Source organism: Rutilus rutilus, assembly GCF_951802725.1.
Source record: "Rutilus rutilus genome assembly, chromosome: 11".
Taxonomy (NCBI): domain Eukaryota; kingdom Metazoa; phylum Chordata; class Actinopteri; order Cypriniformes; family Leuciscidae; genus Rutilus; species Rutilus rutilus.
The window spans coordinates 4,740,823-4,768,346 of NC_140216.1; the positions used below are offsets into that span (position 1 = coordinate 4,740,823).

General features: G+C 36.5%; 2 protein-coding genes across 5 annotated transcripts in view; both read right to left on the reverse strand.

Annotated features, from left to right (window-relative positions):
• Nucleotides 1–22: 22 nt before the first annotated feature.
• Nucleotides 23–5,401, reverse strand: asb4 (ankyrin repeat and SOCS box containing 4). Of its 2 annotated transcripts, XM_084422845.1 has the most exons (5): nt 4,801–5,401; nt 3,869–4,168; nt 2,525–3,012; nt 2,299–2,412; nt 23–1,561 (listed from the first exon to the last, which is right to left on the reverse strand). In XM_084422845.1, the coding sequence occupies exons 1-5, from the start codon at nt 5,018–5,020 to the stop codon at nt 1,373–1,375; spliced, it is 1,311 nt and encodes a 436-aa protein (XP_084278971.1). In that variant the 5' UTR covers nt 5,021–5,401; the 3' UTR covers nt 23–1,372. The 2 variants fall into 2 exon arrangements, with proteins under 2 accessions (XP_084278971.1, XP_084278972.1); XM_084422846.1 differs by lacking the exon at nt 2,299–2,412 and having other exon boundaries at nt 4,801–5,163.
• Nucleotides 5,402–7,028: 1,627 nt separating this feature from the next.
• ppp1r9a (protein phosphatase 1, regulatory subunit 9A) overlaps nt 7,029–27,524 on the reverse strand; it is a 57,473-nt gene continuing 36,977 nt past the window's right edge. For all 3 annotated transcript variants that reach the window (XM_084423166.1, XM_084423167.1, XM_084423168.1), the window contains exons 8-19: nt 27,408–27,461; nt 24,029–24,258; nt 21,470–21,566; nt 18,882–19,029; nt 16,253–16,305; nt 15,062–15,116; nt 14,797–14,848; nt 14,244–14,303; nt 13,598–13,646; nt 11,617–11,736; nt 10,453–10,635; nt 7,029–9,582 (exon numbers count right to left, since the gene is read on the reverse strand). In XM_084423166.1, coding sequence (XP_084279292.1) covers nt 9,388–9,582; nt 10,453–10,635; nt 11,617–11,736; nt 13,598–13,646; nt 14,244–14,303; nt 14,797–14,848; nt 15,062–15,116; nt 16,253–16,305; nt 18,882–19,029; nt 21,470–21,566; nt 24,029–24,258; nt 27,408–27,461 — 1,296 coding nt within the window. In that variant the 3' untranslated portion in view covers nt 7,029–9,387. The remainder of the gene's footprint in view (nt 9,583–10,452; nt 10,636–11,616; nt 11,737–13,597; nt 13,647–14,243; nt 14,304–14,796; nt 14,849–15,061; nt 15,117–16,252; nt 16,306–18,881; nt 19,030–21,469; nt 21,567–24,028; nt 24,259–27,407; nt 27,462–27,524) is intronic.

Consider the following 27,524-nt stretch of genomic DNA (forward strand, 5'->3'; position numbering starts at 1 on the left):
GGATTTTGACACACACAAAAATGGGGTTTGAAAGCTTTATTCAACACTGACTTTTCAATATAACTGATGTATGTGTGTGTGTGTCACTCTCAGTCATAGTAATTGACCATTATAAATTTAACTTGAACACAAACATTGTTTGTGTGTAAGCATGTTTGTTACTGTCAGACATAGTATTGGCCATAATGAAAAGTAACATTGTGTGTGTGTGTGTGTGTGTGTGTGTGTGTGTGTGTGTGTGTGTGTGTGTGTAAGTTTGTTACTCTCAGTCATAGTAATTGACCATAATAAATTGAAATTGAACACTTGAACATTGTGTTTGTGTAAGCATGTTTGTTACTGTCAGTCATAATATTGGCCATAATAAAATTGAAATTGAATATTGTGTGTGTGTGTGTAAGGTGTTAGGGTTAGGTTGTAACGTTTCATTGTTGTTACAACTAACCCCGAGTCTTGTAGCCATGAACTAGCTCACCTTACAGCTAACAGGCAAAACATTAGCACTAACAACTTGCATGAAAAATATCTACACAGACACACAATAAACATAATTTAAATTTGATGTTTAACTATAAAGCTGAAATTCCCAGAACAAAAATAAACAAAGTAAAAAAGTTAACTTTCATACCTCAAAATTGTTTTTTCCACTCTAACATATGCTAATCGACTAAACTGAGCATGTGCAAAGTGAATCAGGGGATTTGTAACTAGTTCCTGATTGCACAGATTGAAATAGTTACAACTTACCCCCGTTTTTTTTTCTTCATTTTAACTTGTCAAAAAGACAGACCTTTAAACCCCTTTATAGCTTAAATTAATTGAGGTCCCTTTAAAGAGGATCCATGACTATTGTGTCAGCTCTCATTATTCAGGGTTAAAGCCTGATAAGCACTTCAGTTTTTCCTTTGACCAAAGGACTAATGGCTTAGACATCTCATCCTATTCAGCTGTTATCTGTAATGTGCTGTTGGCGTACTCCATGATATTATCCTCTTATGCTAAATATGGCTTTCCATTGTTCATTTCCCCCTCAAAAAAGATCTACAGTCTTAGCAGACAAGCTTAAAACTTGACTTTCATTAGCGCAGATAGACATGAGCCTTATGGATGTGCGGAATGCCCAATAACCTTTGAGTGTCGTAATTAATAGTGATATTATTAGCATTCATATAAAATGATTCATTGTTTATATTTCATATCGAATATTCATATTAAGTAAATCGGAACAATTATTGTTTGCTGGTAAAGGATCAAATGATGTAAATGAAACATCTAATGTGGAATGTCTGACAAGCAAACGTGATGTATGGAGGATTTATGTAAAAGATGGCGACTCTTCAGCAGTCATATGTCTGTAATGCAGAATATGATGTCAGTATATGATTCCAACAGGCTCCAGAAGAAGGTATTTCTTCACTGATGAAGGAAGAACGAGTCGCTGGACACCCAATTCACAGCGATTGGACAATGCGGCACGTATCGCACATCTGGCCAGATGCTGTAGGGTACGTGGATTGTTGGTGCAGACGGCAAACAGAGAGTCATAGAAATTCCTGTGCCGCTAAATGAAGAAGAAAAGATACGGCTGAAAAAGCAACACTTCATTAATGGACTTCTTGAATAAATAGCTTACTTCATTGTGTGCTGCATTCAAGGCTTGCAGAGGCTTAAGTCAAGTCTGAATATTTAGTTTGAAATGCATAAGAAAATAACGTGCCTTACAACTGGAAGACACTTTGCAAAAAAAACAGTAAAATATCATTGTCTCATTTTCAAGTAAAAACATCACAAAATATTGTTTTCTTTACACAGCCCAATATATATTTGGGATCAATAATATTTTTTTATGTTTTCGAAATAGGTCTCTTATGCTCACCAAGGTTGCATTTATTTGATCAAAAATACAGTAAAAAATATGAAATATTATTGCAATTTAAAATAATGTTTTCTATTATACTATATTTTAAAGATGTCAAAGCTGAATTTTCTGCATCATTAATCCAGTCCTCAGTGTCTCATGATCCTTCAGAAATCATTCTAATATGATGATTTGATGCTCTAAATATTTTGTAAACAAGATTCCAAAAATTCCAAAAAAAGTTTTAAACAGCTTATTTTCACACTACTTTTAAAATTTAAAATAATAATTGTTTTATTTAAAAATATTTAAAAATAATAATAAAAAGAATATATTTTATTATGTATTTTGTGAATTTTCTAATATTTTATTAAATAATAAAAAAACATTATTAAATACTAATTCCATTATTTGCAGTGTATAAAAAGTTAGTTTCTGACCTCATATATAGCTTCAGGAATGGCAGCTCTCCATTTTTTAGTGTGCTTGATGTGTTCATAAGAATTGACCATCACCTCCACTGCCCTGGGGTATTCATGACACGACTGCAACACCTACTTACCAACCAAGAACAACACCGGTAATACTTTAAGACCCGCTTTAAGTGCCAACAGCTTCCAGCTGACCATCAAAATATACCCAAATAATAAAGGGTGAGTGATGTACCTTGTGAAACTGTGGCGGATACACTCGGGCTGCTCCGTAGTTCAGCAGCAGCTGATAGCAGCGTTCAGGAATGGCCCACGGCCTGATCTGCGTCACCTTCAGAAGATACTGTATAGCTGCGCATCCATTGACATCCATAGTGTTCGTCTCGGCACCGGCCTCCAGGAGCATCTGGATAAGCACATGGTCATAATTCCAGCACGCTTTGTGCAACGCCGTCTTCTTGTCTTCCTCATATAAATATAAGTTAGCATTGTGGTCCAACAGGATCCGGCAGACAAGATGGTGGTCTGAGCTGTAGGTTCGCTCACGAACGTCCATGGCCCAGAATGCAGCAGTGATCAGAGGCGTCTCCTTGTAGCCGTTGACTGCATTAATGTCAGCTCCTTGAGCAATATATAAAGCCACCAGTTCAGGGATACCGAAGCGGGCCGCTGTGTGCAGAGGGGTGTCTTGGTTCTCCTCACTGGGCATGTTGACATTTGCTCCTGAAGTCAGATTAGAAGTGTTTTTTGTCCACACATTGAAAGTCAGTGAGGTCCAGTGTTGTTTTGGACCCCATTGACTTTCATTATATGGACAAACACAGTTAAAATCTTTGTGTTCCACAGAACGCAAGTCATACAGGAGTAAATAATGACAGATTGTTCTTTTTAGATTAACTAAGCTGTGTTATTTTAATATCATTCAAATACTATTATAGTTTTTATAATTTTATTTTAAATATAGGCTAATATTTAAATAATATTTTTTATTAAAATTGTTTTTTTAATAAAAATGTTCAAATTAAAAGTTTTTTTTGCATATATTCCATCTTCATTTTAATTTTAGTTAAAGTTTTAGTAATTTTGTCTATTTTTTTTAAATATGTCTATATAGTTTTTATTCATTTTTATTTCAGTACAGTACATTTTATTACATTAATGCCTGGTTTTACAGACAAGGCTTAAGCCCCAGACTAGAATGCATGTTTGAGCTGTTTTAACTGAAAGCAATTTGCACTGACAAATCTTAAAATAGGTCAGTGCCATTGTTTTGTGTCAAGATGCACATCAGTAATGTTTTTTTTAAGACATCCTAATTGAACTAAGGTTTAATCCTGGCTTAATCTAAACTTTGTCTGTGAAACCAGGCCTAAATTAAACTAAATTAAATAGAAAAATATTGCCTTGGGATTTAGCTGAAATAAAATAAGTTTTTTTTAAATTATTATAATATGCATTTTATTTTTATTTCAGCTAACACTTTTTTTTTTTTTTTTTTACAAGCAACAAAAAGGTATTTTTTGTTGTTGTCATAATTTTAGTTTTAGATGTGTAATCATGACTTTTCAAATGTACGGACCTTTGAGAATAAGAAGTTTGGCACAGTCCAAAGACTCTGATGTAATGCAGTGGTGTAAAGGTGTGTGTCCACTGAGGGACATGCTGTTGATCCGTGCGCCCCAGTCCAGCAGAAGTTCCACACAGTCAGCATTAGACACAGTACAGGCCACATGTAGAGGCGTCTTCCCATTAGGTTTCCTGTTGACCGCTGCCCCGTTCTGCAGAAGGACTACGGCACTCTTCAAAGCGTTGTACATCATACACACGTGAAGACCCATCGCCCAGGATGTCTCCAACTTATAACCTGGTAGCCAATAACCTAGTGTGTTCACATATTTCATATTAAAATAGTACACTTGGGGCAGGGAATATCCTTTTAAAAAGCAGCTTGCTAATTGGCTGCAGGCGGTATTAGTGGGCGGGGCATTTTCATTCTACAGAGCATCTGATTAGACAAAACCCTGTGTAGTGCATGATGAGTCATCAATATTTTTTTGTTTGATTTCCCAGAAGACAAAATCATACAAAAAAAGTGAACTTTTAGCAGTATACAACCTTATAGTTGGCCTTAAAGCTAACACACAAAACCTAAAGGCCATTAAACTCCTTATTTTTTATTTGAGGGGATGTTGTGACAAACTAATTTAGTACAAAAAGCTTTTGATACATAAAAAACACCTGTATGATTATACAACTGAACAAATGCTATTTAAAAAAAAAAGATTTTAGATTAAATATATAGCATATCACACTGCAGGACACCGTTTATGTTCAAGTACCCTTGCCTTAGGCCTATTTAGCGTGCTTCACTGAGGGTGATTTCATAGACGATCTTTATTTTGTGTTACTGGTAGTCTGGCTCCACCCTGTGGCTGGATAACTAATTGCAGTCACGCAGTGCAATGATTTCTCTGGTAAAAGAGCGACTGTTGTGTTGCATTCATGAATTACCTTTCTTATACGAGGCAAGGATCATATCGCGGTCCTCCACGTCTAACACAGCGTCTATGTCGATCCTGGTGGTGCGAAGGATTTTAGAAACCTCCGCTGCATCGTCACGCGTGAGCGCGTCTAGAAAGCGTGCCTTTAAAAGCCTCGCTGCTTCCCGCCGCGACAAATCCTCTAGGTCATCTTCCTCAGCTAAACCGAGAACTGCTCCAGGCCCGCTCATATCTCACACATACACACTGATTAATCCGGAAGAAACAGTTTTTCAGTAAATGTACGTGATTCCCAAAAGCTTTGTGAATTCGGTGAGCGTAGCTGTGTAATACAATCGGTGGAGCCAGTCACAGTCTTGACTATTAATAGCCTGAGGGGAAGAGGTCAATGCATAGCATGCTAAACCGGGCAAACACTATAAGTTTACCTTTACAAAAAATATATATTTATTGTAGCCTACCTACCACGATATCCGCCAAAATATAATTGTTACTACACTCAAATATCGACTGCATGACAGAAATATCCTAAAGTCTTTGATTTCCATTACTACATCCTGCTAAAAACAAACGTCTTCCTCTTTGCTTTCACAATTTGTTAACCCCTCCACGTTCTAGCTTGTTTAGACGGTTTGTGAAACTTTGTTTAGCTATCTAGCACTTCTGTTTTGCCTCCTTAAAATGAATTGCTCATTTGTAAGTCTGCTAAATGAGTAAACGTAATGTTTGCAGAAGAAGCGGCCATACTGATTTACTATGATTGGCTATTACAGTTAGGCCTACAATGACTGTACGGTATTATTTTGGGCAAAACCATGATTACAAAAGGCAAAGGTTAACCAAAAGTTAACCAAGGTCACATATTGGTCTTGCAAAACCCTACTTTGTCAAAACTGTGATCTAGGATAACTATTGGATAGATGACATAGGTGAATTATAGTCTTAAAGTTGCATTTATGAAAATAAACACCATAAAGCTGACATAAGATGTTCAGTATTGCTTCCACAAGTCAGTCACTTTCAGATGTGCTTATAACAGTTTCTTATGTAGCCTACTAAATCAATACATTAAGAGTTTTTCAAGGTTTGTGTAACAAGGCTTTTTCTGTGTTAAGTGTTTTCATATTAAAATAGGACATTTGTGGCAGGAAATATCCTTTAAAAAAAGCAGCTTGCTAATTGGTTGCAGGTGGTATTAAGGGGGCGGAGCATTCTTATTCAGAGCATCTGATTAGACAAAAATCTGTGTAGTGCATGATGAGTCATCAATGTTTTTTGTTTGTTTTCCTGGAAGACAAAATCTTACAAAGCATCTTTTAGCCATTATACATAGGTGACCTCAAAGCTAACACACAGGGACTAAAGAGACTCCTGATTGTGATTTCAGGGATGCTGCGACAAATTGATAGTCTCAAATTGATAGATTCATTTGAGATCATACAAATCACATGTATAATAATTCAACAACTGGACACGAACTGTTTACATGAACAACTTTGAGACATGTTTGGAATTATCATATTTCTCATACAAGTTCAGAACCGATTTGCCAAAATGTAATTTTGTAACGTTCAAAACATCCACACCCGAATCAAACTTCTTACACATGAACAACATGAACAACTCGAGACACTTTGGAATGATCTTTCATTGTAGTTCTCTGACCAAACGTGTCATTTGAAGTGTATTTACAGTCCAACATGACAAACTTTCACAAGGCTTTTAATTTTTCATGAACAAAAATAAGATAAAATTGAGTATTTTGGAAAGAATGGGTAGGGCTATGGCACATTAAGGTCCCTCATGCGGGTATGACAAAAGAAAATACACAGGTTAACGCTCTTTTCTCAGGCGTTGCGTGCAGCCCTGACCGAATCTGCTTTATGGTGGAAACAACAAAATAACCCACGAAAGAGAACCACATTTCTGTCCTCGAATCAGTACATGATTATCCTTGCACACAGACATATTCAAACAGACAGACCCGTTCTTCGGTCTCCTCATGGAAGTCTAAAAAAGCTATTGCTTTAACTTTCACATAGGAAAAGTCAGTATATCGTAAATGGATAGGCAGGTTAGATGTGGATCTACAGCAGGTTATTTTCCAGTCAGAAAGCATTTCACAATGTTAAGACGAGCATTTAAAGATATTTTCACAAGAGCATTGTGAGATAATGAAGAAACTAATTATCGGACTTTTTGATTACAATGCAAAACTGTTTTTTTTTTTTTTTTTTTGCTTCATAAATAAAGAACGTGAACTGATTTACAGACATTTCTTTGATTGGGAACAAAAATAAATAGACTATGACAGACTTCAAATTATTAGAGATAAATAATTCAGTAAGTAACAATGAATATAATCTTACATGGAGTCCCATTTGAGTGCTTATAATAAATCCACAGGGTCATCAGGCACTGCCTAATGCTCTCTGTACAGTGCCCAAGTACCACTGAAGCTGCCTTCGTGTTGCTATGGAAATAACCAGTAATGTAAACATGAACATCATCATCACAGATGGGAGAACAGCATGTTTATGTGATATGGACAGATAAAACTGGGCAGTGAAAGGAACGCGGTGGTTAATACTGTACGACTCGTCAAAGCTGAATCTAAAATGCAAAAGCGACGTCTGTAGGCTACTGTGTTTTGTATACTTGCAATGGATACATAAGGACAATGTGTTGCATAAATTTTTAAATACAACCCAGGATAAATTGATAGAGGCTATGTTGGTTACTCTATGCAGTAAATTACATTATAAAAGACTTATTTACCACGTCACGGTGCTCTCTGTGTGAGTGTGACAAATACTGATAAAAACACAATGGGATCAAACCGAATAAAGTCTATACTGATAAAATAACATGCACTACCATTCAAAAGTTTATTCCTGTGATCAAAGCTGGATTCTTCCAAGTCACATGATCCTTCAGAAATCATTCTAAGTTGCTGAAACACTTATTATAATGATCAATGTTTAAAACCTGTCACTTTTGGTCAATTTAATGCATCCTTGCAAGTATTAAAAAAATATTATTAACCCTAAACTTTTGAATGGTAGTGTACAGGGCTTGACATTAACTTGTTTGCTCACCAGCCACTGTGTATAGTGGTTTTCCAAAGTTACATCCACTCGGCATTTTCACTGGCCACAGTTTCGACATTGATACCATGGGGAAAAACTGCCGCGTAGATATTTTTAATATTATCTCATAACTTGGCAGCAGGAATATTAGGCTGCTGTCACTTTAAGACGATCCATTATACTGTTACACATGCGTTTTCTTTCTCAACTGTTTACTTTCACTAACTGTGTTTGCGTGAACATTCGCCAAGACCGGCAGCTGGTTTCGTGTATCTATTCTGCGGGTAATTAGCATTTCAATATTTTTGACAACATACATTACTTCAGAAGCATTTTTAAAAGACTGCAATTGAAAAATGTATATATTATATAAAAAATTCAACCCGGCAAAGTGGCTAGTAGGAGGGACCGCGTGACACGCCACTGCTGAAATACACCCGCATTCGGCAGGTTGGCGGGGGTTAATGTCAAGCCCTGGTAGTGTATATAGATACAGGCCTGTTTTAAGTGCACATTTGTCATCTGCTCTACTGGATGCCGGTAAAAGAGACGTGCGTTCACGTAACCTGTAACCTCAAACCATAAACCATAAAGCACTTCAAAAGGCAGCACTTGGGTCTAACTGAGAATCTACCTCACAGAGATGGAGAGGACTGAAGCAGGTCGCTGTGGAACAGAAGCAGCAGAGGGGCTTTTTCTTGCTTTTTTTCTTTTAGAGTACAAGTCTCGCATCTTTGGAGGATTCCTTTAGCATCGCATTGCCACCACGTGACTTCCAAAGATCGTTGAGGTGTCAAGCACGGTTGAAGAACGAACACGTCAGTTGTATTCGACTCGAATACTGGCAGGTCGTTGAAGGAGATCCGAACGGTAGGTTCAAAGTATACAGTGAAATATCCACAATGAGGGTCCGTGATATCCCATTTCCCAGAATGGCTTTCTTCTCATCACAGTAAGGTTTGCGTCAGACTGTAGTGGTTCTTTTGAGCAGCACTCAAACTCGAGTCTGAGATGAAGAGACGCTCCACAGCAACACTGTCCATCACTATGACCTGTGCTTTGTCGTATTAAAAACGTTCCGATTTCCTTGAACAAACTATCCTTGTTTTGATAGAAAAATGGCACGTTAGACATATTCATATTTAGGTTTTCTGCATATGTACATTGTCTAAAGGTGCTTGTAATGCAGAGTTATTAACTGCCGTGGATAGTTATGAGCTGATATGCTCTGGTTAACATATACATATTCTCCATATGCAAATAAATAGATATTAATCAGACATAAAACACAGGAACCCAAAAAGCAGTGATCGTTCTGCTAAAACAAGAAAAAAAACCTGAATATTGTTCAGTAAAAATAAAATCCATATCTGGACATTTTGGTTTCAATTCATCCAATGGCAGCTCAATAGCAATGAGCCCCATTTGCAATGAACTTCGAGTCTCTTGAATGGCTGAACTCATCTGTACTTCTAATGGTGAGATAGTAGTGAGGGTTAAAAGCACTGTCATTCGGTAGCGCCCTCTCCTGGTCTGGAGGAGTTGCTATTTTTCTGGCCTTGTTTCTGAACCTGCTCCAGTTCCTTCTTGCGCTGTTTCTCCATTTTCTCTCTGTTTCTGCGAGCTTTTTCCATCAACAACTTCAGATCCTTCAGCTTTTTCTTAATCAGAGCCCGATCCTGAGAGGATTCTACGCCCAGCGCCTGCCAAAAACACAGGCAAACACACTTACGAGATGTTCAGATGGGTCTTAAGAAACTATGCTAATCTCTTTAAAGATAACTTTCTCATCACTGGGAAAGCAGATGGGACATGAATTATTCTGGAAGCAGATTTGCCTAAAACATAAACATCTATTGCACACATTTAATGGACTAACAAAATGAATCAAAGCTTTTGTTGTCGATAATCTTAAAAATGTAGATATAATTAAGTGAGAATGCATAATATAAAAAATCTAAATATTTATTTAATTTAGTAATATACAAACATTTTATATAACTCTAAATGTGCATAAATAAATAAGATGCTGTTGAATTGTAGGGGAAAATATCATGCCAGAATAAGTTTAAAATTTACCATCAGCATGTAGTGTGATCAAGATTATTTACTAATTAAGTACTAATGTAGTAAGACAGTGATCTTAAAAGACCAATTTCAATGTACACCTTATAGATGATGCATACTATATTCTATATTCAGATGAACCCAGGAGATAAATGCAATGCGTTGTTGCTCGTAATGCATTATAATTGCATCTCTTGCCTCATAACCCTTATAGCGCATTGTGTTCATATTCTGTGTTCAAAGCTCATCTGCTCACCGGTGTATAGTATGCATCATCAATAATGTGTATGCTGAATTTGATCTTTTAACATCACTGTTTTAGTACATTAAGGCACTTCAAGAGTTCAAATACTACAGCAGGTGCTGTCTATGAATCTAAAACATTTTGTTCTTCTTTTAAAGAGGTCTAAATATTCGTGGCTTGATAATTGACAGTTCTATGGCTGTCTTGCCCTCCAGAAAACTATGAATAGAGACTAAATTATCCCAACAAATTCATTCCTCACCTTGAGTGCTGTGCTGTCCAGCTTCAGTAACTGCTCTCCATCCACATTCTTGGCAGTAAAAAGAGAGACATATTGTTCCAGGTTCAGACCCATGAGCCAACATGACACCTGTTGACATGTCCATTCAGTCACACTGCGGTTCTGCCACTGATACGGCTTCGGAGGCGGACCGTCATCTAGAATCTGACACACACACACACACACACACACTAGCTTATGGCACTGGCTGGGCAAAGTAATTTATGTGAATTGGCTTCCATGAATTTTACATATACTTTTCTAGAAAGCACAGTTAATATACTTTGAGGAAACAAATGGAATCCATGAAAAAATGAGAAAATGATTGTTTGGGTCACAAATGACCTGCAGTGAATGCCAGAACTAGACTAAATATAAGTGTTTTAAGTGGGAAGAAGAGCCATGCTGGGACTCAAACTCACCTCATCTTCAATCATATCCACACTCTAATAAACGCAGCATAAATAACAAGAGAAACACTCATATATAGTATACGCTTTGCAGGCAGAACATTTCAGCATGCAAGTGATTCTTTAGGGTGTGTTCACACTTGGTAGGTTTGGTTTGAATAAAACAAACTCTGGTGCGATTGCTCTGTTAGTGCGGTTCATTTGAATAAGCGTGAACGCTGCCATCCGAATTGTTTTCAAGCAAACTCTGGTGCGGTTCGACTGAAATATGAACGCAACACGAACCAAAGACATCTAAACGAACCAAAACAGGATGTGATGTCACAAGATTCAACCCTAAAAAGATACATTACAGTTCAGTACATGTGTCTCCCTGCAGCAGATCTTCATTTGTTTGGTAATGAAGGAATTCCTGCCGTTGTTTTGACTCCTTTAGACATTTTAGAAGCTATTCATGAGTTTTTAGCTGGTAAAAATACCATCATATGTACGCACATACAATGAGCGCATTCAGTCTAGCGCACAGCATTGTTTTAGATGCAAAATATGTCTTTAGGTTCGGTGTTAAAAATGCCAGTGTGAACGCTAAGCAAACCAGGACTAAATGTATAATTTTCGGACCAAAATAACCAAGGGAACCAAACTAAAAGTGTGAACACACCATATTTCCGTTAGAGAATTCGAAAAGAAAGTCATAGCGACAGATTTTTCGTCAGGTTAAATGTACAAACATCACCTCATCTGAGGAGAGCGTGAGTGTTCGCGATCGGCCGGACAGCTTAACATCGGTCAGGACAGCACTGATCTCTGTGGAGCTCGTGCTGCTGAGGCTGAGGTCATCAGAGACACCAGGACCCTGAACACACACACACACACACAGATACACCTGTTAGACAACACTGTTATCTGATTGACACGTTTACCCTTTTACCATGTTGATTGGCATGAATTGTTTCTCAATTACTTGCGAGGTAATTATGCAATTATTTTGCCTTTCGTTCTGATTGTTTTATTGATTGTGACAAAGGATCATCAGTGTAATTAATGTTGATTGACAGTTAAAATTATTGTAACATCCCAACAAAATGCTTTGAGTACATTGATACAGTCACTCAAATGATGATCGTGATAATTTGTTACTGAGTAATTGATTTGCATTGATTTGCATTTTTTACATTTGCAACTTTCTTTAGTGTGTAATGTTGCTGTTTGAGCACGAAAAAGGTCTACAAAGTTAAAAAGCACAAAGTCACTCCAAAGAGAGTTATTCTCTATATCAGGGTCACTGTTTCTGAACTCCCTGAAACGCCTCTATAGCAGTCTTGTTTTCTTCCGGGAACGAACACGTCACAATATTCCTCATTTATAATAATTCCTGCCCAAGGAATACGCCGAATAAAGGGGCGGGGCCTGGTTGACTTGCGGTTATGGTAAGGGACGGGATATTTCCGAAAACACGTTCTAAGCGGTTGACCAATCACAACACACTGATCCAGCTGACCAATCAGAGCACATTGTGCTTTTCAGGAGGAGGGGCTTCATAGAGACAGGAACTAAACAGAGAGTTACTAAATGAATGGGAAGAGAGGAGCGGCAACAATGTAAAAATAATGCGTTTTTGAACATTCAAGCGTGAAAACCTATTCTAGTAGACCCCAAAAACAAAATCAAGACTTTGAATGCATTCTTTAAATGAACGTCTCTAACAAGATGCAGTCTCTAACATCTCAAAGCCTGATTATGTAAATTCTCTGAATATTTTGGACTATTCACTATTAGGCACAGAGGCGATTCATTCAAAGCTAATTTAACGCCTAGACTCAGGCGTTGATTGGTAGCTGGCCATAGTTTTTCTTCTGTCCTTCAGACATTTGCACAAAGCATTAATGCAAGATTTCATTTATCCCAAGATCACAGCCTGAGCAAGGTCACTTTTTGTGAGATTCATGTACAGTACAGTATTAGAAGAAGAATACATTAAAAGAAAAACACGAGAGTCAGAATGCATGCAGCTGAATTAAATTCCCCAATTTCAGGTCCAAAACAGTTTTAAATGTGTGAATCTCTATAATAATTAAGAAAAAAAAACTATGTAAAAAAAAAAAAAAAAAAAAAAAAATCATCTGATTAAACTTGCATCTGAACAAACAAGACGTGATACAGTACCACGTAATATGAATAGGAGAAGAAGCGTGGCCAGGAAAGAGATTTCTGTTCAATGGAAATGTAACAAACCAGAGGGAGATTATGTCACTAAACAAGCAATAGGCATTCATATTCAACGAAAGAAAAATATTCAACGGATTGCAGTTTCTTTTAAACCAGCTATCATTAAAAACAAATACACTACATATATATATACACACACACACACACACTACCGCTCAAACATTTGGGGTTGATAGGATTTGTTAATGTTTTTGAAAGAAGTCTCTTCTGCTCACCAAGGCTATTTGATAAAAAAATACAGTAAAAACGATAATATTGAGAAGTGTTTTTCAGGATTCTTTGATGATTAGAAAATTAAAAAGAACAGCATTTATTTGAAATAGAAATCTTTTGTAATATTATAAATGTCTGTACAGTCACTTTAACTACTTTGAAGAATTTAATATCTCTTTGATGACCCCTACATTTTAAATGTGTGTATATATATACACACACACATGTACATTATATGTGCGTGTGTGTGAGTGTCTGTGTGACTTTTCTCTCACCTTGCTCTTGCATCTTTCAGGACTGTTCTCTGCTGAAGGCCCTGTGGAGCTAAAGATAAGTTACTGGTTATTGAAGCTGTAACACTGTGGGATACGACCCTTCGGAATATATTCTCAGAGGAAATAAAAACCTTAATTTAGCCGTGCTTCTGCTGAGCAATTCTTAATCATTGATTAAGCAATTCTTTGAATCAGTGAAGAGTCATTCAAATGCAAAATGTGTGTGTACGTTCTGCAGTCTGGCACAGTGTGTATATATAAAAAAAAAAAAACCCTTGCACATTAAATCCAAGCGGAAAAGCCAAAAGGTGCATAAAAAGTGCTCAGTGAAAGAGGTGACAAAGTTTTTCAGTTCCTTTTTCATCAGTCTCCAAGGACACTTGGGCACATTTTGACCTCTTATAATAGGCTAGATTTTGTTAAGAAAAATTCCCCTTGGATGGAGTGTGGAAGCTCTTTTTTTCATCTTGCAGTCCAGAAGACCTCAGTTTTAAGGCACACCTTTAAGGAACGTACTTCACATTCATTTGACTTAAACTACAAAGCATTTATTCTGACACTGCTATGAAAATGATCTCTGAAATCCTTTCATAATCAGGTAGGCTGCGTGAAGTCACTTATATAAGGTATGTGATGCTCTATTTACCTTTTACCAGGAGATCCTTTTAGATTCTGCTCTTTCCCGTTGCGTTTCCTCAGAGAAGATCTGAAAATATTACCAGAAGCTTGTTACATTTTCCAACATGAGACATATTTTTAAAGAAATTAATACTTTTTTTCAGCAAGGATGCATTCAATTGATCAAAAGTGACAGTACAGCCATATATATAATGTGATATTTTTTTTTATTTTTGTTGATCTATTTTTATTAAACTTTAAGCAGCACAACATTGATGATAATAACAATAAATGGTTCTTGAGCAGCAAATCAGAACATTAGAATTATTACTGAAGGATCATGTGACACTGAAGATTGGAGTAAATTCAGCTTTGCATCATGGGAATAAATTACATTTTAAAATATATTAAAACAGAAAACAGTTTTATTGACAGTAATAATATTTATTATAACAGTAATAATATTTCATAGCATTACCGTTTTACAGAATTTTTGACCAAATAAAAGCAGCCTTGCATTCATTCTGGCAATTACATAAAGCTTCTTCACATTTACAAATGAACAATTAGCACCAACGTACCCCAAGTCTAGTATTTTTTTGCCAGGTTTCTCATCTTGACCGGCTGAAGAGCCTGTGGAAAAATCATGCATTGAGAGAAAATCAGCATTCAACAAGATACAACATTTACTGTACAGATGCAATCTTCATTACTTCAGCTGTTCCTCTTGTTACATTATCATATCATTTGGGACTTCTTTCTTTATTGTGTCTCTCAGGCCTTAAGCATAATTCATTAGGCCTGTAATTGAGCCCTAATCAGGTATTAATGGTTTGGTGCATTTACCCTCATTATCAGCCTCTGTGGCACTAGACACTCTGGAGGATTGAGACCCAGAGCCCTACAGACAGAAACCAGAGAGAGAGAGAGAGAGAGAGGGGGTTAATACAAGAAAGAAAGCTCTTTGCAACAATAAGCTGTTTCCTGACAGTTTTTCTGACCCAACAGCACTTCCTTCTGTTTCTCTGCAGAGGCGTTTAAGGTTATTACAGACACCTACAACAGCGAGACACAGTGTGACTTTTGAGTCCGGGAGAGAACACCATGTAACCAATGTTTTCTCAGGTAACCTGAAAAAACTTTCAGTAACAATAATTTGTAATTTGATATCACCGTACAAGAATGACAATGTGTACAAGTAACATGTTCTAGCTTTCCCCCTATTTTGTGATCCAATCCCACATAAGAACTACTGTAGGAAAAGAGAACCAATTCAATTACTTTTGACTTTTTACCATAAATGTGGCCAACCATCCAACAGAAATGCATTCAATGGTAAAGAGGACCTATTATGCCCTTTTACAAAGCCTTTATTTAGATTTTGGGGTCTACTAGAATAGCTTTTCATGCTTGAATGTTCAAAAACACATTATTTTTCACATATTTGACATTGTTGCAGATCCTCTCTTCCCAGTCTGTCACTAACGTTTTTTTTTCTTCTTTTCTCTATGAAGCTCATTCTGAAAAGCAGAGTGTGCTCTGATTGGTCGGCTGGACCAGTGTGTTGTGATTGGTCAACCACTTCGAGCGTGTTTCGGAAATGTCACGCCCCTTACCATAACCGTGAGTTTCAAAACACTACTAACTACTGTAACTCAACCAGGCCTCGTCCCCCTTTTATAATTCAAGACTACGCTTCAGGGAGTTCAGAAACAGTGACACTGATATAGAGAATAACTCACTTTGGAGTGACTTTGTGCTTAACTGCAGACCTTTTTCATGTTCAGACAGCAACATTACTCACTAAAGAAAGGTGAAAATATAAAAATAAAAAAAGCATAACAGGCCCTCTTTAATGGAGTATTCTGTAACCATAGAAACCTGACACATTCTACACATACTCATGAATGGTTTATATTGAACACATACTCATGAATTGTTAAATATGAGCTTAGAATTGACTTTCACTCTTTATCAGTGCATCTGGATTAAATGCCTGAATGAGAGGTGTTTGGTGTGTGTGAAAGTGAGTCTCACCCTCTCGTCTCTCTCAGTGTGAGTTCCACTGGCTCCTGTCAGCTCGTCCAGTTCTACCACACAAAACAGATCCATACAGTTACATAATACAATATGATACACAGAACAGCAACCAAGTAGCAAAACAGAACATTTCTGCAATTATGGCTTCCATTGTTCTAGTTACAGTGATTTACCATGAACTCTTGCATGAGTTGGTCATAGAATGTACACTACCGTTCAAAGGTTTGGGGTCAATAAGATTTAAAAATATATTTTTAAAAGAAATTAATACTTTTATTCAGAAAAGATGCATTAAATTAATCAAAAGAGACGTTTATAATGTTACATAAGATTTCAGTATTAAATAAATGCTGTTCATTTGAATTGTCTACTAAAAATATTACGCAGCACAACTTTTTTCAACATTGATAATAATAATAATAATAATAATAATAATAATAAGAAATGTTACTTGGGCAGCAAATCAGAATATTAGAATGAAGGATCCATGCGACACTGAAGACTGGAGTGATGATGCTAAAAAATTCAGCACAGGAAAAAATTACATTTTAAAATATATTAAAATACAAAACTATTTTGTAGTAATATTTCACAATATTGCTGTTTTTGCTATATTTTGATCAATTAATTAGAGCTTGGTGAGTATAAGAGACTTCTTTCAAAAACGTCTTGAAAAAATCTTAATGACCCAAAACTTTTGAATGGTAGTGTACATGAAATCATATCATTATTTGTGTGTTGTTTGTTCAAGCAGACTGTGTTTGTCTATTGTGATTTCGTTGAAAATCAGATTCAATTTTATAATGGATCTTCATAAATATATTTTTTTCAAGAACTGAAGAAGCTTTAAGCAAAAAAGGACACAAAACTCAGATGCCACAATCAAATATCAGGTATTTTGGCTGATGGAAACACATAATCCTACAACAGACTACTGGCTAGTTTATTTATATGTTGCATTGTCCTGTAGTGCCATATGCTGTTTATGGATATTTGAAATGAAATGGGCTCTTGTTGGAAACGGGTCTGAGAGGTTTCCTGCAGCCTTTTAGGAAACTGAAGCGTCCCTGCGGCAGCACTTCCTCATAATCTGCCCCATTCAGTCACAATGCATCTAATCAGCTTTCCAGCGCTGTCCGCTCTTATCCCAGTGATCACAGAGGACTCAGAATAGGCAGATTTGAAGGGCCAGTGCATCCATTACAATTGAGTGTGTGAGGTGTGAAGCATCAAGCGCCTGAGATGAACAGTGCTGGTTTAACTTCATTAAAAAAATCTCAGTAGTGTGCAGATGCAAGGTCAGAGTTCAAAGTGAGAGAAAGCGGGGGGGCCACAGAGCAAAGTGAGATACTGTTAGAAAGTGGTCGCCGTGTTTAATTTGACACATATGAGACTATGAGGGACAGTGTGTCCATGAATATTGTTCGTTAAGCTTTCTGTATTGAAAAATACAGTAACAAATTTTTCCATTAATTATTATTGAATTATTCTTCAAATATTTATCATAACGATTATTATTACTACTGTCATGCTTAATTAGATTCTTTATTGGAATCGATGGTTACATGGCGTTAAGAATACGGTTTCATGTTGCCCTGTCTTGAGTTTAAAGGACTCTTCATTTGAAGTGTATTCTTGTTGCTATTGTTCTAGTGTTTTACTTCCTGTGTTTAGTTGCTGTTTGCCTTTTGTTTCCGTCGCAAATGGTTACACTCATTAGTTTCCATAGTGATTCATTGTTCACACCTGTTCCTTGTTTTTTGCCCTTGTTATATTGTGTTATAGTTGAAAAAGTTTCTTCAGATTATTAAAATATTTTTTACACTAAGAAATGTTTTTCTTTTAAGAACTGCTCACTGAAAGGTTCTTTGGGGAAAAAAAAATGGTTCTACTATGGCATCACTGCAAAAAGAGTGTACAATACTAAAATATTCTTCTGTTATTTAAAAATGATAAAGTAATAATAACTATTATCATCATCATCATCATGCATAATGATAAATATTGGAATGGAAAAAAATCTATATAAATATAATAAATATAAATGGAAAAAATATTTCATAATAATTATAAAGAATTAGCACAATGTGTTAATGGCAGTGGCGGACATGTCAACTTCCCAAAAAGATTTATTTTATGTCAAGAATTCCTTTTTTTTTTTTTTTACAGGTTGTTCTGTTTATTTAAGGGAAAATAAGAACTAAAATCAAAACAAGATTTACTCTATCATATCATCATTAACACAGTGGTTTAAACTAAAAGCCATGGAAACTTGGCTACTGGGTGAATTTCATACAATGACATATTTCCACTGAAACCCATCTTTGATTGAGAGTTTGAGACTGATAAGGAAATCTGTCCTGTGTATTAATTGTTTCCTCTCACATTATGATGATCATGAGGCCCATCTGTTACCTGCATGGTGCTTCACCTACACTATATAGGCTATTAGGCCTGATAGTTTATAGGCTATTAATAGTTCAAATAAATGACCTGCTGTGTGTCCTGCTATGCAAGTGTGTTTAAATGAGGTCTGGTTTGAGGACACTTGTCAAACATAATTTAGGTAATTAATGTGTGTGTGTGTGTGTGTATGTGTGTGTGTGTGTGTGTGTTTGTGACTCACCCGCTCCAGTGACACTTGTCCTTGGACACTGTAAGGCTGTCAGTCTCTCAGTCAGCTGGGCTCGGCTCTCAGCGCTGTTGTTGTTATTGTTTATCTGGATGCCGTTTTGCTTCATCAGTTGCATCAGCTCTGACTCCAGGGTAACAATCTATACAAAAGCACACATGTTTTTTATACACAATAGATATGGAATATATGGAAGACTCTTCTGCTCACCAAGGCTGCATTTATTTGATTAAAATAAGTAAGTAATCAAGTAACATGTAAGTAATATTCGCACATTTAGGAACCGTCTCTAAAGTTACATACGACATTGTTACATGTTTCTAACTTCAATAGCATTTGAAGAGAATGACTTGCAGTCATTAAACCAACTGTAAATTGTTCATGTAGCTGTCAGGCATGATGCACACTTTTTAGATAGTTGTGATCAATAGCATTCTCTTCATATGCTATTGAAGTTAGAAACATGTGTACCAATGTCGCATGTAACTTTAGAGACGGTCCCTAAATGTGTGACTATCGAATATCCAGGGTCAAGCCAACTTTATGCCAGTATTTCACTGGGAAACGCTCAGCGTGAAACTTTGTGTGTTACGTTCATATTCTGAGTCCACTTGCCTGTTCCTATATCTGGTATAGCCTACATCCCCAATAAGGTGTGAGTTTGGTCTTTTATATCACTGTATTAGTCCATAAGTGTCCTGACAGGGAAATCCTGGAGAATGACCTATTGAGGAAATCCCCTCCAGTTCTGCAGCAGCCCCTCCATATAAAGTTAAGAAAACTAAACAACCGAGAGAAATATGTCTACTACCTCAGATTTAACGTTTTATCTGTACATCAGCATCGGGGAATAATATTATAATCTCATTCACGGTAGAGAAAGCTGCTTACATGTGCAAAACTAACTGTGAAGACTTAAATGTAAACACAGCTTTTGTGTCTTTATCAGCTTTATATATATATATATATATATATATATATATCACAATTACATACCGCTTATTCCATTTCTGAATGAATGAATGACACTATCACCTGTTGCTCTATCTATAGTCTTCTTCGTCAACAGCCGATTGCGCCTCCTGCTGGTGAGGTCGACTAACAGCTATGGAGATTATCAATCGGCAATCTACTAATATTCCTGCCGTTCCCTAGCCTAGAAATCTAGACGCACCCAAGCGGCAGCAAAATCTATTTTGCAGCCAGGGTAGTCTAGAAACTCTCCGTTGACTTTCGAGCTGTAAAAACCTAAATTGGGTCAGGCCAATCACATCGTGTATATAGAGTAGGCGGGTGGGCATAACATAATGACGACAGAGTTGCGACGGTTCCCTGCTACTTGAAAACAAAGAATGGCTGCTGCTGGAGAACAGTCTTTCGAATCGGCTTTGGCCGCGACTCTGGAGGACTTGGAGTTAAGTTTTTCTTTGAGAAAAGAGCAAAGAACGGCACTTAAGTCATTCTTAAAAAAGGAAGATGTGTTTGTAGTTTTGCCGTTAGCTCCGCTGTTGGGAAAACGCTCTGGTTGGTTGAAGCGCTGTCCTATTGCGTGCAGAGTGAATTTGAAAGACAGCCGTTTATCCCGCCCCTCGGATTGAGCCGTGTCTATGGTGAGTTGCCAGACCTAACATCTTGATGTAGGTCTGGCTTGCCAAGCTAGCCGTTCCCGGATGTCAAATATTGAATTTTCTGTCGAATTTGAACCACTGAATTTGTGGAAGCGAATTTATAAAGCGAAATAAAATGGACCGAAAATGGCATGTCAAATATTATAGGTATTATTTTTTTATGCATTATTTTTAAACAGAATGAATATTTTGAAAGTGAAATCTGAAAGGTGAATATGAATTATTGATTTTTTAATAAAGGAAATGTGTGTGAAATGTTTTGAATTGAAATATTCACAGCTTCAATATACAGCTGTGTTGAATTTCAGCCCATAAAAATGCAAGCCATAAAAATACAATGTATTAAAATGCAAGCAGGGTTAATGCAATGCATATTTTTTTAAGTAGTGCAATTCAACAAGCTTTTTTGTTTCAAAAACATTTGTCATTATTTTACTTCCATACAATGCTTTTATCACTTGTTTCTGCTCATGTTTTGCCTATGCTTTTATCCGGAGATTCAGTAGCCTACTCATTCAGTTGTTGCGTAATCCCCTACTGAATAACAGTAAAAACATGGAAAGCCGGAAAATTCAGTCAATGGCAGGAAAGAGTTAATTGTGCATGAAAACAGCACCGTTTGACACATCCACTTTTGCTTTCACCAGATCACTTATGACTACTGGGCTTTACATCGCCTAATTAGTATTCATAAGATAAACTGACAAGGTTTGTAATGTTCTCACATTGCTCCTACGCTCGTTTCGTACTTATTTCCAGCAATACAATAAATACTGCAATATATCTTTTCCATATGGGCTCACAATCTGACTAATGAAAAGGGACTTTGGGTGATTTCACAGTCTGAGACAGTTGCCATGAAATGCAGTGAAGTGCACTGACATGTGTGTGTGTGTGTGTGTGTGTGTGTGTGTGTGTGTGTGTGTGTGTGTGTGTGTGTGTGCAGATAATTACCCTCACTTGAAGACTCTGGATTTCAGCCAAATGAGCCTTTTCCGCCTCCTCCAGCCTCTTCTTCTCCGCATCCTCCCTCTGTGCAAACTCCATCTCTCTGAAAGCAAGCACAGAGAGATAATGTTTCTGCTCATATATGGGCTGAGATGAGTTCATGTGGACCTATTAGTCTATTTTGAAGGGCTTCGAGAGCAGAGAGCCTCATTATCAAGCAAATAACGAAACAACATATCCATCAAACTACTGTCAGCCGAAACACTTCTCGTTCAGCGCCGTCTCATGACTGCTTACTCAGGCTCGTCGGCATGGACAGACAGCGCCTCTGCAGTTAACTATGGTGATAATGCCTGAAGAGAAATCACAATTAAAGGCGGTCAGGCTCCAGAGGAGAGGAGTTGTGATAGAAATGACCACAGAGATCAGCTCACACACTCCGCCGCTCACACTTTCCATTAGTGCGGTTTGAGAAATGCGCACTGTGTGATTCTCTCAGTAGACATCACAACCTCTAGCCACACAGATATTATGTGTGTCTCAAAGTTTTCCATTTATAACCTAAGCTGGATTTAAGCACACAACCTGCCCTATTGAAAAGACTAGTGGATAATGGTAAAGCTTCTAGCTTCAAGTTTCGCCAGAAAGACCATGCTATTCGATCAGCTACGTCAGCATAGACCCGGTCCAGCTTGACAATTGTATTTACAGGGAGACAGACATTGCATAAAAATGGCTACAAACCATTTCTTGTCACCGAGGCTCAGTCTGAGCCAAAACATAGTGAGCTGTCAATGTACAGCAACACAAACACACTCCTGACAGAGAGGCTGCATAATTATGCTGACTTCTTTTGTTTAAATCCTACAGACAACATTGCATGTATCATCTGTGAAGAAGCCAATCCCATAATGCACTGCAAACAGCGCTAAATCCATCCAAGATTGTGGGCGAAGTGAGATAAATTAATTCATTACCAAAATTATTTAGAACACTTCAATCTAATTAAAAATGTACCATTCTACCTAATATTTGTACGTGCTGTTTATTTTTTTAAACAAACTATAATGCTATTAGCTTAACAACATGCTAATGACAAGGTCAACAGTGAGTCGAGTCTTCTTATATACACTACCGTTTTTGGATCTGTGAGATTATTTTTTAAAGGGGTGGTTGATTATGTTCAAAGCAAAGGGAGATATTTGCTTTTAAAGAAATTGCTACAACAAACGGCTGGTAGGGACTACACGACATTCCTCCCGGGTTAGTGACATCACCAACCCTAGAATTTACATAAACCCCGCCTCCTGAACACGATTTATAGATTATCAAGACAGAATATGCTAATCAATGACTAGAAGATAACTACACATCAGCTACATAAATTCATCAATTAACCATTCAGAAATGTCCTGTTGCATTCTACATGTTTTTTGCTTCTTCTTGAGTCTCTCCATCATTGTTTGACTCCAGTTTGAGCATAAAAGGCTAAAAGTTTTTGAAATTTTCAGTGCATGTCTGTGTGAGTGCAAGCTCTTGAAGCTCCGCCCTCTGTCCCGGGAGCAGCAGCTCATTTGCATTTAAAGGAACAGACACAAAACGGTGTGTTTTTGCTCGCCCTCAAAAAGTGAAAATTTTAACATGCTAAATAAAAGTATCTGTGGGGTATTTTGAGCAAAAACTTTACATACACACTCTGGGGACATCAAAGACTTATTTTACATCTTGTGAAATGGGCATTATACCACCCCTTTACACAAATGAATACTTCTATTCAGCAAGGATGCATTAAATTGATCAAAAGAGAGTAAAGATTTTTATAATTTTACAAAAGTTTTATATTTGAAATGAATGCTGTTCTTGTGAACTTTCTATTTGTCAGAGTATCCTGAAAAATAAAATGTTTCCACAAATATATTAAGGAGCACAACTGTTTTCAACATTTTTTACATTTCTTGAGCAGCAAATCATCATATTAGATTGATTTCTGAAGGATCATGTGACACTGAAGACTGGAGTAATGATGCTGAAAATTCAGCTTTGATCACAGGAATAAATTACAGTACATTTAACATATATTAAAATAGAAAGCTGTTATTTTTAAGTGTAATAATATTTCACAATATTACTGTTTACTGTATTTTTGTTCAAACAAAAGCAGCATAAGTGAGCATTAGAGACTTCTTTCAAAAAACATCTAAATGACCCCAAACTTTTGAACGATAGTACATATTCCTCTAAGTATTTCCAATTTGGGTTGCTTATGAGGGCCTAAGGCAGCAGCACCCTATGTAGGCAGCAGACAATAGGGTGGCTCACTAGGTTTCGGAAAAGAGTTTAGGAACATCGCTCCTTTAAAAACTCAGAAGCTCTTTTGCTGCCATTTATGGTAATCAGCTCATTTGTTGTCTTTCGTGATAGAATGGAAACCACATAATCAAGACACTTGTCTTCAGCACAGCGCTGCTATTGTAATTACCTGAAATGCAATTAGTATTCTCTTGGAATAGTATTATGTTTAGGGGACGTAGTTAAAGTACTCTCCGTTCATCTCAGTAAATGTACCTCTGCTGGAAGTCCTTGATGAGCTTCTTGGCCTTGTTGTACTTCTTCTCCAGGGTCTGATACTGACTCTGGGCCTCCTTCAGATGCTCGTTCACCGTATGGCACAGCGTCTGAGCCTCGATCCAATAACTCTCCAGTTTTAGCATCCTCTCCTTGTTATCCTCGATGCTTTGCTTGAGCTGCGTCTTCTCTCTCTCCCACCGTGCCTTCTCTTTTTCCACTGTGGCCAGCTAAACAGAGAGACCAGGATGGAGACACAGGGAGGAAATACAGCATATGGTGAACAATAAAGACAACATGAAAACAAACATTACTTTACTTAGAAATGATCCTGGTATTATTGTGTATGCTACGTTTTATTCTACAGACAGACAGACAAATAGATAGATGGATAGATAGACAGATAGACAGACAGACAGACAGACAGACAGACAGACAGACAGACAGATAGATAGATAGATAGATAGATAGATAGATAGATAGATAGATAGATAGATAGATAGATAGATAGATAGATAGATAGATAGATAGATAGATAGATAGATAGATAGATAGATAGATAGACAGACAGACAAATAGATAGACAGATATAGATAGAGAGACAGACAGATAGATAGATAGATAGACAGATGGAGATAGATAGATAGATAGATAGATAGATAGATAGATAGATAGATAGATAGATAGATAGATAGATAGATAGATAGATAGATAGATAGATAGATAGATAGATAGATAGATAGATAGATAGATAGATAGATAGATAGATAGATAGATAGATAGATAGATAGATAGATAGATAGATAGACAGACAGACAGACAAATAGATAGATAGACAGACAGATAGATAAATAGACAGATAGATAGACAGATAGATAGAGAGATAGACAGATAGACAGATGTAGATAGATAGACAGACAGACAGACAAATAGATAGATAGACAGATATAGATAGATAGAGAGATAGACAGACAGACAGACAGACAGACATGGATATAGATAGATGGATATAGATAGATAGATAGATAGATAGATAGATAGACAGACAGATAGATAGACAGACAGACAGACAGACAGACAGACAGATAGATAGATAGACAGACAGACAGACATATGGATATAGATAGATAGATAGACAGACAGACAAATAGATAGATAGACAGATATAGATAGATAGAGAGATAGACAGACAGACAGACAGATAGACAGATGGATATAGATAGATGGATATAGATAGATAGATAGACAGACAGACAAATAGATAGATAGACAGATAGATAGATAAATAGACAGATATAGATAGATAGATAGATAGATAGACAGACAGACAGACAGACGGATATCGATAGATATATAGACAGACAGACAAATAGATAGATAGACAGACAGACAGACAGATAGATAGACAGATAGACAGATGGATATAGATAGATGGATATAGATAGATAGACAGACAGACAGACAGACAAATAGATAAATAGACAGATAGATAGACAGATAGACAGATGGATATAGATAGATGGATATAGATAGATAGATATAGATAGATAGATAGATAGATAGATAGATAGATAGATAGATAGATAGATAGATAGATAGATAGACAGACAAATAGATAGATAGACAGATAGATAGACATAGACAGATGGATATAGACAGATAGACAGATGGATATAGATAGATGGATATAGATAGATAGATAGATAGATAGACAGACAGACAGACAAATAGATAGATAGACAGATAGATAAATAGACAGATAGACAGATGGATATAGACAGACAGACAGATGGATATAGATAGATAGATAGATAGACAGACAGACAAATAGATAGATAGACAGATAGATAAATAGACAGATAGACAGATGGATATAGACAGACAGACAGATGGATATAGATAGAGATAGATAGATAGATAGATAGAAAAAGAAAAAGTGTACATCTTGGGACAGTAGTCTAAACATTTTCACATTTTTTAAATCCTCTTTTTACTTTCATCTAGTTCATTTTTAATTGTTCTGCAGCGTGATTTAGTATAAAATGTTACGCTAAGCAAAATACTGTTTTGAAAGATGTATAGCATGTCAGATGTATAGCATGCCGCAGGACACGTCCTCTTCCCGAAAAGTATTTCACGTCAGCTACCCCTACTGTACATGCAGAGTGTGAACCAGGGCAAATGACTATGGAGACTTAAAAACAGCTTAATCAACTGTAAATCCAAAATCCACCAAAATATAATAAGATAAGAAGCTGTGCACATCCAATTTATATGCACATGCTATCAGACATATATGGCCTGAAGGAGAGCATTACAAAATATACAACTGCTTTAATACAGATGAGAAAAAACATATTACACGATTAAGCAGATAGAGGGAATTAAGAAAACGATAAAATAATCTGAGCTATAAACCCGTGTGTTTATGATTATGAAAAATAAATTAAAATAATATGATAACAAAGAACAGTTTGCAATATTTAGCTTTGCACAGCTAAAATAACTAGAAGTGGATGAGACTGTAAGCCTCGACACATTCGAGTTACAAATGACCGCTCCTGCTCTTACGTTAATAATAATGTGAATAGTATTGATGAAAGCTTCAGCATTATGCCAAGAGACTCTCTCAGACGACAACCGAGAGAAGCTGTCAGTGTGAAAAACTTTCGATTCTGTCATGTCTATCATGACATCTCACCGCTGAACTCAGAGAAGGTGCTTTATACATTCATGCATTTGCTGTCCAAAACTGCTGACTCATCCACTCATTCACTATTCACTACATAGTGAATGTCAATGTGGAAAGTGTGAGTAAAGAAAAATAGCATATTTCGAGATCACATTGCAAACATTGTATGATGTTTCATAATGCACAGTGTTCTGAATGTCCAACATGTTTTGTTGTTTTTGCTGATTTAACAGATTAACAGATTTGAGTCGGATACAACAACAATTTTTTTTTTTTGCTAGTGTTGTTATTGTTAATTAAAACTGAAACTAAAACTATCATTTTTGGACATAAAAAAAAGCTGAAATAAAATAACATTTTTACTTAAAAAAATATGTTGCGAATTTAAGTTAAATTACTAAAGTTACTAAACAAAAGCTGAAATAAAAATTAAAGCTATATAGAAATATATTTTTTTAAATAATAAAAATGCCAAAGGCACATTACAAAGTTACTAACTCAAGTTCAAATAAAAAACCTACTAAAATAACTCTGATTTTTGCCTCCTGTCTGAGGTCAATAAAACCAGTTGTACTTTTCCTTTCATGTACTGTAACTTCCAGTTGAAACAAAAACAACAACATCCAATTTGTAGCTGAACTACATTTGTGGAGGAAACACACATTAGCAGATACGGTAGCCTCTTACCTTGTTCTTGAGTTTCTGGATCTCAGCCTCAGTGACAGTGTGTTTAATCTGCAGCTGTAGAAACAAAGGGATGAGAGAGAGTAGATGAGAGATGACTGGATGATCAAGGACAATCTT